The 18,406-nt window shown below is 42.8% G+C and overlaps 1 protein-coding gene and 1 long non-coding RNA gene across 16 annotated transcripts in view; one reads left to right on the top strand and one right to left on the bottom strand.

Annotated features, from left to right (window-relative positions):
* LOC128349388 (histone H4 transcription factor-like) overlaps positions 1 to 18,406 on the top strand; it is a 41,133-nt gene continuing 22,727 nt past the window's right edge. The window contains exons 1-7 of one of the 15 annotated variants that reach the window (XM_053305582.1): positions 1 to 932; positions 4,999 to 5,044; positions 10,056 to 10,230; positions 11,048 to 11,141; positions 14,420 to 14,489; positions 15,399 to 15,448; positions 17,037 to 17,199. In XM_053305582.1, the coding sequence (XP_053161557.1) occupies positions 17,049 to 17,199 (151 nt within the window). In that variant the 5' untranslated portion in view covers positions 1 to 932; positions 4,999 to 5,044; positions 10,056 to 10,230; ... (2 more) ...; positions 15,399 to 15,448; positions 17,037 to 17,048. Of the gene's footprint in view, positions 933 to 1,050; positions 1,087 to 3,976; positions 5,045 to 10,055; positions 10,231 to 10,987; positions 11,142 to 14,419; positions 14,490 to 15,068; positions 15,088 to 15,151; positions 15,171 to 15,230; positions 15,449 to 15,586; positions 15,819 to 16,251; positions 16,271 to 16,521; positions 16,655 to 17,036; positions 17,200 to 18,406 lie in introns of those variants that run through there. The other 14 variants (XM_053305581.1, XM_053305580.1, XM_053305588.1 and 11 more) reach the window with 14 other exon arrangements.
* LOC128349393 (uncharacterized) lies at positions 4,844 to 18,343 on the bottom strand. Its single transcript, XR_008318791.1, has 3 exons — positions 18,192 to 18,343; positions 14,972 to 15,067; positions 4,844 to 4,922 (listed from the first exon to the last, which is right to left on the bottom strand). It is a non-coding gene; the product is annotated as an uncharacterized LOC128349393 (long non-coding RNA).

Below are 18,406 nucleotides of genomic sequence, written 5' to 3'. Positions count from 1 at the left end.
AGGAGGGCAAGAGAGTGTGGGGTAGGAGGGAGCAGCTGGCCCCAAAGAGCGCACAGATGCTCTGTGTGGGTAGGCTAGTTGGGAAGAAATTCATCTAGTCTAGCATACTAACAGGTATTCAGATTGTTAAAACACGTTGCCAGAAAATGAGTTAAACTTAAGGTTGTATTCCTAGTATTCAGGTTTCTCTCAACTCCTACCTTCAATCCATATTTCCTTCCCTCCTTGCTCAGTGTTTGAATCTCCACAATGAGGACAAGGATATACAGCATCCTTGTTCTTGCTTGGCATCTACCACTATTCTACCTTTAGAAGTTTGAGCTTCACTTGTAAATCTCTTCTCCGCCTTTCAAGTGCCATAGCTATAGCTGTATTGATCCCCCTGCCCCCAAAGAAAATAAATGGTTATCAGCAGAGGGGAGTTTATATGTTTGAACAAGACCTGAGGAGTGACCCTCTCTGTGCTTACCATGACAAAAAAAAATCTACATTCCTCAACACAGTGTAAATGTTTCATTAAAACCTCTAAAAGATAATATCAAGGAGCACTGTGCAATGTTATCTCTTGTGTTTTATAGTTCTTACTAAGGACAGATCTGAGCGAGCCATTCTAGAGGGTGTAGAGCAAGGGTTCCCAATTTTGGATCCCCAGATGTTGGATCACAAATCCCATCATTTTTAACCATAATGACCTTCAAGTTAGGGATGTGCAGAACATTTTGAGCTCGTAATGGGGCATTTTGAATGTTTCAAGCCAAAAAAACAGAATGCCCTTCAAGTGAAGTGCTTGTTCTTTTGGAACAACTGGTTCAACCAGTATTTGCATTCTGTTCCAAGCTCTGAACGTAACACAAATCCCATTCTGTGCATATCCCTACTTCTAATTGTAGTCCAGTATTTGGGAACCCCTGGTGTAGAGCATTGACAGAGAGGTACAGGTCCTAGCCTGACTTCTGACAATCTATGTCTTGATTGATTCAAGAGGTTGTGCCCCTCCCAGTCACAATTCACTTCAGTACAGAGAAAGCTGTGTTTCTCAAGGCTGTTTGGTTCCCCAGAGCTCTTCCTGAGGCACCTTAAAGAATGGTGTGGCCCAAATTATATTCTCTTTCTTTTCCTTTTGATCTGCTTGCCCCCTGGATCTGTGGGAGAGCCCACAAGCCAAGCAAGCAGCTCTTGTTTTCTGTTGGCTGCACTTAGGAAATCTGATAAAATTTTAACCTTGTGAGAGAAGCTCATTGCAAAGTTTGAGAAACTCTGGAATACTGGTGATCCTCATAATTTGGTATTTTTACAACTACTGTAGATGTTTGACAATTAACATACTCTATGTTTTCAATTATTTTTATTTTTTAATAATGGTATACAGTTTCTAAGTGTATGTATGTGTGATATTGTTATATCCCCCTTCTAAAGCTCAGGTAGTATACAAGATTCTCCCACCTCAATTTTATCCTTGTCGCAACAGTCCTGTCAGATTAGGCTGAGAAATGTTATCTGGCCCAACGTCAACCAATGAGTTCCATGATTGAATATCCTTGTGAACATAGATCTCCACTGTCTAGTCCAGAACACTAACTACTCAATCACACTGGCCTAGGGTTGCCAATTCTGACAGAAGCTATTTCTTTAATCCCATTCCTCTCCACACCCCAGTATTTTTAACGGTATCAAGTCATTGAAATCTCCAGGATTGCTTTCAATAACACCTTGAAATGGATGCCAGTTCTTGGACACTCCAGGCCAATTCTGGAGAGTAGGCAAACCTACACATGCCTCTAGCATGACTCTGAAAGTTACATCACCCGACCAGTGATTCTGCAGTTCCCTAGACAAGGACAGAACAAGCTGTCAGCCTCAAGATACAGGCAGACTAGCTGTATGTACTTTGCACTTTCTCTCACTCTCAGACTTCTCCAATAAACCCATATCCTTCATCCAAAAAGTGTGTGATATACATAAGCAAATTTTATTGATCGTTTTAAAAATAAATGTTGCGATTTATCCCATTTTGCATTATGTAGGCCTAAGTTCCAAATGAAATGGCAAATCAGCGTCTAGGCTGTACCACTTTATTTAGATGTGGGACTTTGCATTATTGAATCCTCCTTCACACCCCAATCTCCCCCAAAGCCTTACACACAGAAAACGTTTCTAGCTTCGTTTTCTCCCTGACATCTAGTTTTCTGTGTGCAGGAATCATATTTTGTATGGAGGAACATTCAGTCATGTGAGGCCTCATGTGCAGTCTGAAGTAATACGGCCTAGACAGATTCGCCATTGCAGAAGGAGCTAGGCCTGTCAGATAGGGATGTGCACGGAACTGGGTGGGGGTGGCTCAAAAGGGTGGAGGGTAGGACTTTAAGGGCAGGGGAGGGTGCACTTACCCCTCCACCCGCTTTTCTCCCACTGGCGCTGGAGTTTTGTAAAATTCCTTCAGGACAGCAGCATATCTCCCTGCTGCCCCTTCTTCTTCGGCCAGAAGGGGCCAGAAGTACTGGGCACGCGCGCACAGCAGATGGGCTCATGTGCGATCGGTGTGCTCACACGCACCCAGTACTTCTGGCTACTTCCGGCAAAGGAGAAGGGGCGGCAGGGAGGTATACTGCTGCCCTGAAGGGATTTTACAAAACTCCAGCACTGGTGGGGGGGAAGTGGGGGGAGGGGTAAGTGCACCCTCCCAACGCCGTTAAAGTCCTACCCCCCACTCCCACTGAACGTTCAAACTGGCCAGTGTTCAAACCTGTTTGGAGACCTGTAAAAAGGCCTCCAAACAGGTTCGTGCACATCCCTAGTGTCAAACTGCAACCCTCCTGAAGACATTGGCCTACAACTCCCATCATCCCTGGCTACTAGCCACTGTGACGAGATGATGGGAGCTGTAGGCCAACAACAGTTGGAGGGTGACAGTTTGACACTCCTGTATACCTGTGCAACCAGTTGGACACCCCTGCATACCTGTGCAACCTTATTCATGTTTCTTCATTGCAATCCCAATTCACGTTTACTCAGAACAGAAGTTAAGTTCAACTATGTTCATTGGGGCTTACTCTCAAGTAAATACTGCATAAGACTACAACCTTAGTCATGGGGAGGGCATAGATCTGTTCAGGGCAGAGCTGCTCAACTTACGGGCCCCCTAGCTGTTTTTGGACTACAACTTCCATAATCCCCAGCCACAGTGGCCAATAGCCAGAGATTCTGGGAGTTGTAGGCCAATATCTGCAGGAGGGCCAAAATTGAGCAGGCCTGGTTTAGGGCACCCCCTGCCCACTAGAACTCTCTCAATACACACACACATATACCCTGACCCCTGAGATTCCAACAGCCATTTTGCCCACACACTTCCAAGCATATCTTAACTAAACATGATTTATGTTGGCTAGCCTCTGCTCTATCAATACATGAAGGAAGTGGCTTCAAGGCCAGTTTAAGCATTCTGCAACTGCAGGGGGCCACAGCATTGTGGTGGTGGGGGGGGATCATGCCAGCCTGGGGTCTGAAGAACAGCAACAGGAAGGGAGGGAAGGGGAGAGAAAGACTCAGAAGCTGTACTCTCTGAGATGGGATTTTAGACAGGCTGGCCCTCCGCTGATACTGAGAGAGGAGGAGAGGCAGGAACCATGGGGTAGCCAAGGATGATGCCAGCTGGAGAGCTGAAAGACCTGGCACTTTCTGCACGGAAAGCAAAGGCTCTATCCCATAAGTTTTCCTTGGACATAGGAAGCTGCCTTGCTCTGAGCCAGGACTTCGGCCCATCTAGCCCAGTATTGTCTAGCCCAGTGTTTCTCAAACTTTTTGGAGTCAAGGACCGCTAAATTCTTCGTGCAGAGTTTCAAGGACCGCTACATTCTTCATGGGCCGTTTCCCAGACCAGCAGTTAGTAAAGGGGTTTCAAGTCTGTCTGTCTATCTATCTATCAATCAGACTTCTCTACTGCCCAAAACTTGCATCTCTGGGCAGTTTAGAATGAAAATAATATAAGCATTAAAATAATTAAATTTGGAATCTTTTGCAAACATGGAATATTAGGGGTTCTTAACCTTGGGTCCCTCAGTTAAACTCCCATAACCCCCAACAACAATGGCATTTGGCCATTATGGCTGGAGATTATGGGAGTAGAAGTCCACCAACATCTGGGTACCCAAGGTTGAGAACCCCTGAATCTAAAAGCCTGGGTGAACAAATTTGTCTCCAGTATGTCTTCAGTATGTGCAGGGTGGGGCTGGAGGTGCTTGTGATTACTCAATGGAGAGGGGATGTTGGGCCATTAGAAAAATCCAAAAGCTAAATGGGGCCAATGAAAACAACATACAAGCAAGCCCCACTGATGCAAGAGAGAAACAGCGTTCCCTCTCAAGGCGCCTCGACCACAACAGGCAGCTGGGTTTCAATCAACCAACCTTTGGCTGCAAACAATGAGCATGCAAGAACCAGCAGCCCTTCAAGTGGCGCCCACTGCCATACTTTTTCCTCCATGCCCCCGCACTGCATACAGTTTGAAGCTGTAAAGATAGGGAATAAGATAGCTGTAGGAAGATCTCAGCAGCACATGGAGGCAAGGCACAAGAAGGGTCCCATGTCTCCGTGATACTCTTCCTCTTCCGTACCATGTGCAAAATTGAGGAAGTGAGTGCCTTGATTTCAATTTGGGGGGGTGGGGTTGACTCCCAGTCAGGGACCGGCACTCAACCCTTCGGGGACCGGCAGCGGTCCAGGGACCAGTGGTTGAGAAACACTAGCCTGACTGGCAGCACCTCTTGAATTTTCTCCTCAGCTCTGCTTCCTGAGAACCTTGCAGCTAGAAACTGAACCTAGGGCCTTCTGTATGTTACAGTGAATACCTGAGATTGATACACAGTGTGAAGTCCTTCCTTTTCTCCATCCTAAATCTCCTGCGAAGCAGCTTCATTGGATGACCCCTGCAATGAAAATGAAGCAAATAAAAATGAGGCATTTGTTTGAAGGCTGTTGTTGATTCTCTTTCTTTTGTTCTAGATTGTTGCCAACTTAGCTGAGGCAGAAGAGCTGCTGAGGGATCAAGGTGCCGACAACCTCCCCACTCTTTAGCCTAAAGAAAAATAGTTGTAGATAGGGGCTCCCAGACCTAATTTTGCAGAAGGCCCCAGCATTTCTAGAATCGGCCCTGAGTGACTTTCCCCCTTCCTATTTTCATGGCAAATACAGTATCTAGACAAATGCAAGCATCTAGTTAACACTGAAAACTATTGTGCTTTAAGAGCCATCTGCTTATGTAGAACGAATGGAGGAAACAACACTATGTAAGGCAGCATGAGTCATGCAAGAAGTATTTAACTTTGTTGTTTTATGGCATATGAAGTCAAGATCTGCTAATTTTAGCCTGAACCCTCCAAGCTTCAAATAAAGTCTTGTCTGCACGAAAAAGGTGGAATCAAGCCCAATTAGCAATGATCAACTTGTGTCCATATGTACTAATGCAAGTTCGTAGGACTTGCAGAACCAGAAGAAAGAATGGGAAACTTGCTCCTGGGGGCAAATATATCTTATCTTTCCTCCCTATTCTGCTATTTTCCCATGCTGTGCATACAGATCTCAACATGCTCTAGTTTCCCTGCAGGCATAGCTTACTTATGTGGTTATTTGAGTGAGAATGGGTTAAGAGACTGAAAATTTCCAGAATCAAAAAGATATGTAATGAAGTGAGGTACAGTTAAAGAAAATTAGACCAAACTATCTCTCTCTCTCTCTCTCTCTATATATATATATATAAATAATATTTATTTATTTATTTGTTAGTCTTTAAGAGATCTCAGCTGTATGCTGTTCTGCTGCAAATGTCTAACACAGCTAGTCCTATGAAAGGAATAAAAGCAATATTATTATTATTATTATTATTATTATTATTATTATTATTATTTTATGTTGGTGGTGGTGCAGCAGGGCTGTCTGATTCAGATAATGCTATTCTCATCCATATGAGTGGTCTTAAATTTCTCCCTGCAGATGCTATGTGGATAATTGTAATATGTTAACCAAGAAATCAGAGATAAGAACCAACCTATGTTTAGTTAGGGTAGCACATTTTTGAACCATTGCAAACACAATAATTGCTACTCTCCACAAACCTGATCACCTAATCCACACATCGAGGTCATTCATACAATCAAAAACTGTGTTCTACCCAGGTTTGGGAGCTGTGTGTGCTCCCAATTTTCAGTTGTGTGGAAACAAGGTAGGATGAAAACCTGGGTAGCTTTTCCTCCTATCTTGCTTCCACACAATCACTTCTACCCAGATTTTCCTCAACCTTGTTTCCATACAACCAAAAATTGGGAGCACACACAGCTCCTAAACCCGGGTAGAACACAGTTTTTGATTGTGTGAATGACCTCATTATGGTTGTCTATGCAAAAGATTGGGACTGCTCAGGGTGAATTATTTCTCAGACTAGTTAAGTCCTGTGTCTACAGTGGAAGAATACCTATTGTCTAGTAAGAGCTGTGTGGCTTGTGGAAAAACTCATTATTCTTTACCATGTTTATTTCAGCATTTTGTGTGGAAATGTACTACAGCTGCAATTCTCATTGCTAATTCTTGTAGTGATTAGTTTGCAAACACTTCTAACAAGCTTCTAACAAAGTTTTGGTTGAGATAGGAGGCCATGCAGTACACTTCCCTTGTAACAACCATGTTAAATTTTTTGAAGCCTCAGGTCTTGTAGCTTTGGGTCATGTCTTGAGTATATCTTTCTATTCAGTTAATGTGGGGGGTGGGGGCTTGGTGGCGGTGGCAGGGAAGTGATATGCATAAACTGTGAATAAAATCAGAACAAGTTGTTCTGGTAAGAACTAATCTGCCTACTTTCCTTTCACTGGAATCTTCATTGATAATTACCACCTTCCCAAGTTAGCCAGCTTCTGCCTCAAACATTAACATGTCTGCCATCTTGAACTGGGGTGGATGTGATCATCACAAACTATGCCGTTGAGGTGTTCCTATGTGTCACTCACTACAACTGTATCAAATTTGGTTCAAATCAGTTAGGTGGTTCACAAGTTAGCCCACTTGCAACTCAAATATTCACGCATCCCTCATCTTGAATTGTAGGGATGACATTATTACAAACTGTCATTTTTGTGGTGTCGCTATGTGTTACTCATTACAACTGTACCAAATTTGGTTCAAATCGGTTAATCCACAAGCTAGCCCACTTACACCTCAAATGTTTACGTGTCCACCATCTTGAATCGGGGTGGACTGCATCATCACAGACTATGCCCTTGAAGTGTCACTACATGTCCCTACAGCTCTAGCAATGTTGTTTCAAATCAGTTAGGTGGCTCACAGGTTAGCCCACTTGCACCTCAAACGTTTACGCATCCGCCATCTTTAATTGGGGTGGATGACATCACAAACTATGTGGTTGAGGTGTCCCTATACAGGAGAGCCCCATTATTTGTGGAGGTTCCATTCTGGGGGGGGGGGCGCAGAAAGCAAATCTGAGAATAATGGGGCATTACAGAAATGGGAATCGGGGGAGGGTCAGGTTTCCGGATGCTGAAAATCAGCCAAAAATGGTGGGGTTTGCCCTGTTTCCCCCCAATCACACCCAAATGTCCCCTCAAAGTGCCTTACCGTGCCCTACTGTTTTCCATGGTGCCAAAAATTGCCCCCAAATCACAGTTTTTGCCTCATTTTTGAGCCATGAAATGGCTTCCAATCTCTCCGGCAGTCGGAAATGACCACCGAGATAATTTCTGGCCACCCCAAACCCATGGATATGCGGGTTTAACCCTTTCCCCTCCTTCCCCCCCCCCCCCGCATATACCAAGGTCAGGTACTAATTACCAGACCATGGATATGAGAAACCAAGACTGCTGGACCCGTGATTAACGAAGTCCTCCTGTATATCACTCACTATAACTATATCAAATTTGGTTCAAATCAGTTAGACAGTCCACAGGTTAGCCCACATGCACCTCAAACATTCACACATCCACCATCTTTAATTGGGGTTAGTGACATAATTACAAACTATGCCATGGAAGCATCTCTATGTGTCCTTACAACTGTAGCAAATTTGGTTCAAATTGATTAGGCAGTTCACAAGTTAGCGCACTTGCATCTCAAACATTTATGCATCTGTTATCTTGAACCAGAGTGGATGACATCATCACCACCTGTGCAGTTGAGATGTCCCGATGTGTCCCCACAACTGTACCAAATTTGGTTTATATTTGACCAGGCACTGTGATGTTCATGGGGGAACACACACAAGGACACACACAAACACACACACACAGAGCTGGGTGATCTCATGAGCTTACTTTTCTTAAGGAAAGTAGGCTAAAAATGGCAATTTGTTACTTATGTGTGCAATATACACAGAGTACCATAGCAAACACACAAACAGATCTACCCCAAGGAGCCTACAATCTGCCTTTCAGCAGTTGCAGAGACAACAGAGGAAAGGGAAATGAGAGAGAAAGGAGAATTTTTAAATGCACACAATTTGATTTTTTAATCAGAAGCTATTTCAGTGGTAGGCTTCAATGTGTTTAATTTTCCCATGCTAATGAAACAAAAAGCTGCTTTACACAGTCAGCTTTGGTCATTTATTTTCCATCCATGGCAATATGTTCATGCAAATATCACATTAATTGGAAGTACCAAGATCAACTCTGCAGTGATTTCCATGGTGGAAGTGGCTCAATGGTCATAGAAATCATTGTAGAGTATGACCATGCAGCACTAATTCTCACAATACTTTTCTTCACATAATCATATCACTTGGAACACTTATTGTGGGGGAAAGAAACAAAAATAAAAAATGGCTCTGCTGATGCAGAAATTACTACCACATAATGGGAAACTTGCAGATGACTGTATTTCTGTAAACCAGGCATTTTCCAGATTATGAGCTTTGCACCAATAGAAGTGTTGCAAGGTGCAACAGAATGGTGCAACAGTTTCAAACTGTGAGTCAAGGGTTGTTCAATGCTTTGTGGTAGGCTGGTGGCCGTTCATATTGCTGTCCACTGCAACATGGTTTCCAGGCAGGGGGTGTCCACATTTTCCTTGAACCGTGCTATCTGCTCCTTCCTCCTGCCCCATTTTGAGCCAATGAGGTTGTGGAGGAGGTGGAGGGGATGATGTGATGTCTTTTAAAAAAAAACCTCCTCTCCCTTGCACAAAGCTGTCAGGGAAAGCATCGTTTAAAAACATAAGTACTGCTCCAAAATGAGAATTTAATTGCAGCGTTGCACCTTGCACAAGCGATCCTGCAAAACAAATGAACGAACAAAATGGCAGAGAGAGCCCCTATTAAACATAGGCGGAGTAGGGGATTGGGTGGATTTTGAACAAGAGGGATGCAGCAGGGGAGCCAAGGCAGCTGTCCTCCTTGCTTTACCCCTGAAAAGAGGTGAGCAAAGCAAGCCTGGGCAGATCCTCTCAGCTCTTAAGGCTCTACCTGCCCGCCGCTCCCCCTTCACACAGTGTAAAAATGAGAAAAAGATAAGGGACGAAAAAGAAATGAAAGATAAAATAAAAAGAGACAAATAAAATTGAAGCAGGAAGGGGCGATATGGACAGATCACCCCCCCCCCATGAACCGTCCACACCACACCACTTACACCAGGGCAACATCATTGTTACCCACCTACTACGGAAAAATACTATTACTTTCCTGCAACACAGATGAAACGTTGTAGTGCTGCAGCGCAGCAATAAAACCCGAAATAGGGCATCAGAAATATGAACGGCACCTCACTGCAAACGATGTTGGATTGCAGGCAGTACAGAAGCACACTTAGCAGACATGTTGCGAAACTGTTGCAGCGTGTTATGCAGAAAGCGCCCAGGAAAGCTTCTAATCCAAATATGTGGATAAAAATTGGACTTTTTAACCTGAAAAAGGCACACTTAACTATAGTAGAGTTGCTACTGGAACAATTTTAAACAAGCCTAGATTATGTTTATTTTTCCCTCCCCTCTTGGCTGTTCTTTTCAGTCTGACCACATCATTGACAAACTGTTTTTAACAGATTTATTTATTTATTTATTTATTTAAGTACATGATTCAACTTTAATCACCATAACCCCAGCAAGGGCAATCCACAAGAGGAATAGGCATCACTCACATATCCAACCTAAGCATAAGCATAAAATGCTGTAGAAGAAACACTTCTGCATCCTGTACCTGACTTTGCTTCTCTGCCTCTTGCAACAGGAGATCAGCATTTTCAGGTTAATATTATTATTCTTATTGCCATTACTGTATTAAGAATATGTATGTACTGCTCTTCAAGCAAAACAATCACAAAGTAAGTTACATAGCAAAAATAATAAAAAAGGTGGTCTCCTGTCCCCAAAGGGCTCATGATCTAAAAAGAAGCACAATGAAACATCAGCAATAGCCACTGGAAGGGAAGGGATGCTCTGCTGGACTGAGCAGAATGCTTCCTCCCTGCTAAATATATGACAGCCACTACTTTAAAAGATGCCTCTTTGTCCAGTTAGCAGGGATCAGATCTGATAATGTAATCATCTTTTGGGATGTGAGGGTATAGAAGAAACTGGGGACTAGCAACCAGTTTCATTTGGATGTGGGGTATCCTTAGCGATAGCAATAGCAATAGCACTTACATTTATATACCGCTCTATAGCCGGAGCTCTCTAAGCGGTTTACAATGATTTTTAGCATATTGCCCCCCAACATTCTGGGTACTCATTTTACCGACCTCGGAAGGATGGAAGGCTGAGTCAACCTTGAGCCCCTGGTCAGGATCGAACTTGTAACCTTCTGGTTACAGGGCCGCAGTTTTACTACTGCGCCACCAGGGGCTCTTGAGCTCAGCAAAAGTATATCCTGGGATCTTGACACCAAGATACTGTTGTTTTTATTTATTTATTGTCAACTAGGAACATAAAAATTAAAAAAAAGAACTAGAGAAGAAAATAATGATGCTTGAATTAGCTAAACTACGATTACTTTGAAAATCAGGCATACGTTTCTGAAGTTCCAGGAGTTCTGTGCAGCTCTACTGCTTTCTTTCTTACCCAGAGATGAAGATAAAAAGGATTATCTGAACCATTTGGAAACTTGTTTCTAAAGCATCTTTCATCTTTGAATAACCCAAAGCCCTTTATAAACAATGGTAAAGTACAGCAAATATTTGACACCTATGAGTAATTTTAGGCATGCATGCAAACCATTCCTTTGATCTCAAGAGACCTTTTTACTTATATAAAGTCACTGAGATGGATGAACATTTTCAGGATCTTTGGGTGTATGCATCAAACATTGGGGGGGGGGATGTGGTCAAAGGGGGGCAGGTAAAAGCAACTTGCATGGTCCTCACACATGATCATGTGCATGATGTTGAGGCACAGGTGTGGCTTCATACATTTAACTATTGGCTCAAATTATATGCCCGCCCCCAGGGCCTTGCCCCCTTGGTTCTGAAAGATGAGTTTCACTCACCTTGGTGCAAGAGCCTTTATGATAATTTAGGCAGATATGGCTTTTTGCCGCAATATCTATTAGCTTTGGGTCATGATGCTGCCAAAGAAATTATTAAATAGTGTGTAGTGGATATGGAGATGCAATTGGATTTAAGTCTGGTTATCACCAGTAACACTTTAGGTGGGTTGTCAAACTATCCTCAGCCAGCTGCACACCTCACACACTTGACCACCTTAAATCAGAGGGGAGCTTTTTTGCTGGTGCAGTTTAATGCCTTGCCTTCTGCCGTTTTGGATGCCAGATTTAAGGGGATACCACTAGGGAGCCGGTTATGCCCATGTGGTTTGGGTGACATTGAGTCCGGTTTACATGTTATTTTTTACACTGTGCATACTATAGGGACATTCGTATTATATGGATTGAACCATTCTTTAAAAATAGGCCAGGTCGATCAGAAGAGTATTACATCTTCTATCTCTTGGCGGCTCAACATACAGTTGTTACAGCGGGGACAGCAAGATTCTGTGTAGCAGCCTGTAAACTGAGATGGGAGCAATTGGTTAGCTGTAGCTGAGATTTTTGTTTACAGTTATGTTTTCTTATTTAGTTTTGCTGCTTTGATTTTGTTTTGTTCTATGCTGATTTGTATTTTGGTGTGAATGTTGACTGGTCACGGACCATAATAAATTACTACTACTACTGATCATGTATAGCCACCTAATTGCGCAGTGGGGAAATGACTTGATTAGCAAACCAGAGGTTGCCGGTTCGAATCCCCGCTGGTATGTTTCCCAGACTATGTTTCCCAGACTATGGGAAACACCTATATTGGGCAGCAGTGATATAGGAAGATGCTGAAAGGCATCGTTTCATGCTGCATGGGAGATGGCAATGGTAAACCCCTCCTGTATTCTACCAAAAGACAACCACAGGGTTCTGCGGTCACCAGGAATTGACACTGACTTGATGGCACACTTGACCTTTCCTGATCACTTGCAAGACATACTGCTGTTTTGGTACACTAGCATACTTGTTTGAAGGGAAAAGTCATGTATTAAGTAGTCCTCAGTCCTGAATCTTGGCTCTGAAATACAAGAAAATGTCCTGAGCTTATGCACCACGAAAGTACAGCTAAACTTTAGAAAACAAGTATTGGCATTTCCATGGCCAATTCAAAAGGGACAGGAGGTCATCTTTTAAAATCTCATGCACAGCTGCTGACGTAGGTTATAGCATGGTATGTACTCAATTTTTGCACCTTGGGAAGATGAAAGGCTTGAGTATAGCCTTGATGAGGTTGGTTTTGAGTGTGGAGGAGGTTTCTTCAAGCCTAACATTTAGAAACAATTATAATAGTTAATTGAGATGCTTAGCAGAGTAAGGAAATAATTCCCCAGCCAAGTTTTAAGTACCTTTCCCTCCCTATTAAAATCCCTCTTTATGCACAGTGAGGATGAGAGAGAAAGATCTAAAATGCACTGCTAGTCAGTCAGGAAGTTGGCATACTTTATTTTTGGTTCTTGGAACAAGACAATGAGGTCATTCACACAAGCGAAAACTGTGTCCTACCCAGCGTTAGGAGCTCCGTGTGCTCCCAATTTTCGGTTGTGTGGGTGCAAACAACTAGGTAGGAGGAGGGAGAAGTGATTGTGTGGATTCAAGGTAGGAGGAAGAGCTATGCAAGTTTCCCTCCTACCTCGCTTTCACATAATCACTCCTCCCTCCTCCTACCTTTGGTTGTGTTTGCACCCACACAACCAAAAATTGGGAGCACACAGAACTCCCAAACCTGGGTAGGACACAGTTTTCACTTGTGAAGTGACCCCAACATAAGGTGCAGAACCATCATATCCAGGCTTTAATTTGTAAAAAGGAGAGAGGCTGTGACTCGGTAAGTTTGTTCTCATGACCAATATCAGGGCGAGCAGGGGGGAAGGCAAGGTCCAACCTAAGTTCCCTGCAACAATCACCCTGCTTGTCTTAGGCGCATGAGCTACCCACCCACACAATCCGTGCTGCTGTAAGCAGCGCAGATCTCTGGAGGCCGGGGTGACGTGTCCTGGACTCTGGATATCCCACAATGCACCACACAATGAGTGTGGTGCATTGGGGGATACCCTGGTGAGACAGGTGCTTGGGCTGCAAGCAGCCCAAGCACACCACAGACCTGGTGCCAGGGTTAAGGGCGTGCTTATGCCCTTAACCTTGGGCTTCAAAGTGGGGTTAGGCAGGCAGGCAGCACCAGGATCCATGTGAATCCTGGTGCTGCACACAAGCAGCCTAATCCAGGCTGGGCTGCCCTATCCTGGGTTAGGCTGCTCGTGAGAACAGCCTTAGGATCTAGCTCAGTGGTGAAGAAAATATATATACTTTTCTACTCTTTTTTAAGCTGTGTCTTATGAGCATGAAACTGAGAGCCTGAAAGCCCCTGGTTCAAATTTCACCTCAGCCAGGAACACACTAGATGGCCTTTGCCATGCTATAGATAAACATTTATGTATTTATGTATTTCCTTCCATCCTTCCTTTCTGGGGGTTGTAGCTCAGTGGTACTTGCTACTGAAGGTCCTGAGTTCAAACCCTACCATGTCTAAGTAGAAAGACCCATGTATGAAATCCAAAAGAGCTCTTATTGGTCAGTATAGATAATACTGATCAAGATGGGCCAAGGGACCAAGATGGGCCTACTTTATAAGTATAAAGTAGCTTTATATGTTTGGTGCTGAGTCATGCCTCAGATTAAGCCTTGGTTGCACATTATTTGAAGTATAAATTCTTTGAAGTCTACATAGTTGTAACACTTCATCTGAATATTATGCATAGGGTGCCAATATTCCTTGTCTTGCTTATATGCCACAGCCAGGTTCCACTTTGCCTCAAAATAATATCACTGACTGATACATGGTTATGGTACAAGAGTTAAGAAATTTACATCACACTTTTTTTGTCTTATAACAAACAAAATCCATAGGGCATTTCTGGACTTTTGGACGCTTGGTCAAACTGTTCCCAACTGGAAACCAGGCACAGTTTCCTTCAGAGTAAGTCATTGTTAAAAGTGCAGCATAGTCAAAGTATCAATAATAGTAGAAGAAATTATAAGTGGGGTGGTGGTAATGGATTATTCAGCATTTTAAAAGTATACACCAAAAATCTATTAGAAATATTGTCATGGTTACATTGGTGCTTATTACAACATCTAAAAGAATCTGATTTTCAAAGAACAACTGATTTAGCTTCTTCTAATGGGTTACGTAGTCTCTAAAATTAATCTTTCAAATGACCATTTGATCCTACTAAACAGTTTTGAGCACTGGGGCCCTGCAATGCCTCTGCTATGGTTAGCAATAAATTGTTGCAGCAAGACAACAGCGCTTGAAAAGCTCAGTTATACAATCAGTTAACATATATAAATAATTTACAAATACTGCAAATGTACTAGAGTTTACAAACAGAGTAGCTAACAACACCAAGCTTTGACGGTGGAGCAACTTCTGGCAAAAAGGGATGCAGCAAATTGTACCTCAGATGCAGCAGTGTGTATCTAGGGTCAGATCTTGGGTTGTCTGAGGAAGACGATGAGATAGCAAGGCTTGGACTTGCTGTGATGAGTCTTTTCCTAGAGGCAGATAATAAGAGGTGGTCTCAGATATCCCCTATCATTGTTTCTGTTTGGTTTTTGATTGAATCTTGCAGAAACATACAAAAATGACTTTTTAAAAGTGAGTTAGTTATGTTCACAGTGTTAACAACGTTTACTCATGAATTTCTCCAACTTGAGTATCCAAGTTTGAGATCAGGGAGGAGCTTATTTGGAGCCCAGCCCAGGATGTTTATCTGTTTGTTGGTTTTATAACCCCACTCTATCCCATAGGCTCAGAGCAGCTTAAATCTTAAAAATAGTTCTCTATCCTCAGTGTTCTTGAGTGTTACTTGCTTCCTTTGTTCAGAAGAGGAAGCTCCACCCATTGTACCTTCTGGAGAAACGGAAGACTTATCAGTAAGCTTGAATTTTGCTAAATCTTGTAGCTTGAACTCGACTGTGTTTGTGGGTAGACAGAGAAAAGTGGGTAGGCTCAGAGCTAGCCTCTAGGTTTCAGGATCCTCAGTAAACTGCTCTCCAAAAGCTTTGAATCACTCCATAAAAATATATATAAGGGGAGAGTGGTGCTAATGAAAATGCAAAGAAAAAAGTTACCACTCAATAGAACAAATGTACAAGTGATTGAAACTTCTTAAATCACTTCATTATTATAAATCACCTGTTACACTTTTTTCTTTGCATTTGAATCACTCCATGGCCACCATAGGAGGGCACAGAGGAATCAGCAGTGGGGCCTTTTGGGGAACTTCAGGAGCTGCTTAGCTTAGTTAAGGCCTTTAGACATCTTTTTTTCCCTTTTTCAGCTGGTGTGTGTGTGTGTGTTCTCAGTTTGTAGCTTTCTAATAATAACTTTTGATTTGAAACTTTTAAAATTTGTAATTTTAAATGTGGTTTTAGTCTGGTCTTTTACTTGTTTAACTCTTTTAATGTTTTATTTTACATTATATGTGTTTTGTTGATGTTGTGAGCTGCCCTGAGCAGTAGTGTACTGGAGAGATGGGACAGAAATATCTGTAATAATAAGTGTGTGTGTGTGTGTGTGTGTGCGGGCGGGGTGCACATAAATAATTTTGGAGCCAGGTCCTAAAGGCCTTTGGAGGCCCCACCCCACTGCAAGTTAAGCATCATTCACCTTACACACACACACACTGTGAAAAACACAGAATTTTTAACACATGGGTTCTTGTGGGCACAAACAGCAACTCAGCTCACAAGAATGTAAGAATATATAACAGGCATCTTTATGCAAATATGCATTAGCAGAAACTTTTCAACCTATTCCCATCCCACATATTTCTTTTTAGGTTATAGTTTTAAAGTTTCGGTTTTTAGAGTATTTATTGTATTTTAAATTGTTCTGATTATGTTAATGTTTTATAGGGTGGTATATAATTGCACTAAATAAATAAACAAACAAATATTTCTGTCCCCACTCTGTCTCTAAAGCAGAGGTCACACCCGGTGCAGGTCACAGTCACACTTGGCTGCCTGGCGCAGTGCAGGATGGTGGCTCGACAACCACACCACCCAGGACAGACTCAAGAGGATTTGGGGGCCCCCAGGGGGTGTGGAGGCCCTGGACTTCAGCCCCAAAGTCCAGGGGTAAGAACGCCTCTGAGAGGAGTCAGTAAAACAGCTATGCTCCAGTTAGGCTTCAGTAGGAGGAGGAGTCAACAGAGGTAGTCAGGCCCAATAGTTAAGACACAGACTCCTCCTCGTGTCTGTGGACTGGGCCAACAGGAACTGGGTGGTGTCTGGTTTGGCAAGCAAAATCCACTAAGGTGCAAACCCTTCAGATAAACCAGAAGGGGATGGAGTAGAACCAAGAGTAGAGCTGATGGAAACACATGACAGTAGTATAACTGGGCATGAGACAGAAGTGATTTTTCTGCGAATTATAATAGGAAAGCAAAATAACTTGACATGATTTAATGAGACAAATTATAACAGTTACATCATCTGTGAAACTACTATGTACTTTCAGGGATCTTAGGCCATGGCGTTTAGAAAGAAATTCAAGCCCCCTGAAATGGCCTTACCATGTGAATGGGAAGAATGCCTCTTTGTCGGAAAATGTATGGAGGAGCTTTGTAATCATATTGCAGAACACTTACAAGAATATATGTGCTGCCTACTGAAAGAAACAGGTAATCTCCATGTTCTCTTCCTACCATACTTGTGATATTTAGATAATTGGGTCCAGTGAAGATTATTATTTTCTACTTCTCTTTTTTGTTTTTAACCTGACAAGGCCCCTGTGTCTTCAACAACTGCATAGCAAGCAAAAAGATGCTGCTTTTTCTGGCATGGACGTAAAATGATGGGGAAAACTACACAAACTCAGTTTCTGTCTGTCACATAGGCTGTGAAAAGCACAGGAGTTTTAAGGTGGTAGCCCTTGGATAGGGCTGCACAACTTCGGCTCTCTTGCAGAGCATGAACTACAACTCCCATCATCCTTGACCATTGACCATTGTGGCTGGAGATGATGAGAGTTGTGGTCCAGCAACAGCTGGAGTGCTGAAACTGTGTAACCCTGCCCTTGAGCCTCTGAATAGTGTGGACCTGAGAAGACCCAGATTCAAATGCCAGCTGAAGGACTTAATCTTACTCAAGGCCACTCACTATCTCTCTGTCTTTGTTCCTTTATCTGGCACACAGGAATCAGAATTTTGTAGTAGCAAGGATTAATAAGATAAAGACGCTACACTTTGTAGGACTGGAGAAAGGTCCTATCAATGATTTATAATTTAATTGTCAGTTTATACAAAACAAAGACTTCAGCAATTAGCATCTTCTCTGGCTATCAAGGAAACCAGACTTCAAAGTTATTATGAGCCTTAAGGGGGCGGAAATCTGTAATTCAGACAAACAGCTATTGTAAGTACATGTAGTGCCAAGCCCTGTGGAGGCATCGACACCCTATACGTTAGTTTCAAAAGTACGTTAGTTTCATGTAGAAATGGAGAAGTCAACAGAATGACTGTCATAATTCTGTGTATCAAGAACGTTCTACTTGTTTACAGGATGGATATATAGAAGAAGGGAAGCCTTGCAGGATGAAATGATCTACTTGTGGTACCTTTAGTCAAATTTACAGTACCATTTATGAGCAGTATATAATCTATTTTGTTATCACCATGCGGAAGGGGAGAGGCATCCCTTCGGTTTTCTGCTTCAGATTCAAAAATGTCTTGGGCCCTGCTTTGTAACTGCTTCCCTCGTAAACACAAAACAATATTGTGTGGATTTAATGAAGACTTCATTCCAGAAACAGCTCCACTTTTCTTCTCCTTTTCCTCCCTTTTCTTTCTGATGCCACCCCCCACACTCTTTACAGGATCCCCACAGGGA

This window comes from Hemicordylus capensis, chromosome 3 (assembly GCF_027244095.1).
Source record: "Hemicordylus capensis ecotype Gifberg chromosome 3, rHemCap1.1.pri, whole genome shotgun sequence".
Taxonomy (NCBI): domain Eukaryota; kingdom Metazoa; phylum Chordata; class Lepidosauria; order Squamata; family Cordylidae; genus Hemicordylus; species Hemicordylus capensis.
Note: the sequence above shows the minus strand (reverse complement) of the source record. Positions and strands in the feature narration are given on the sequence as shown.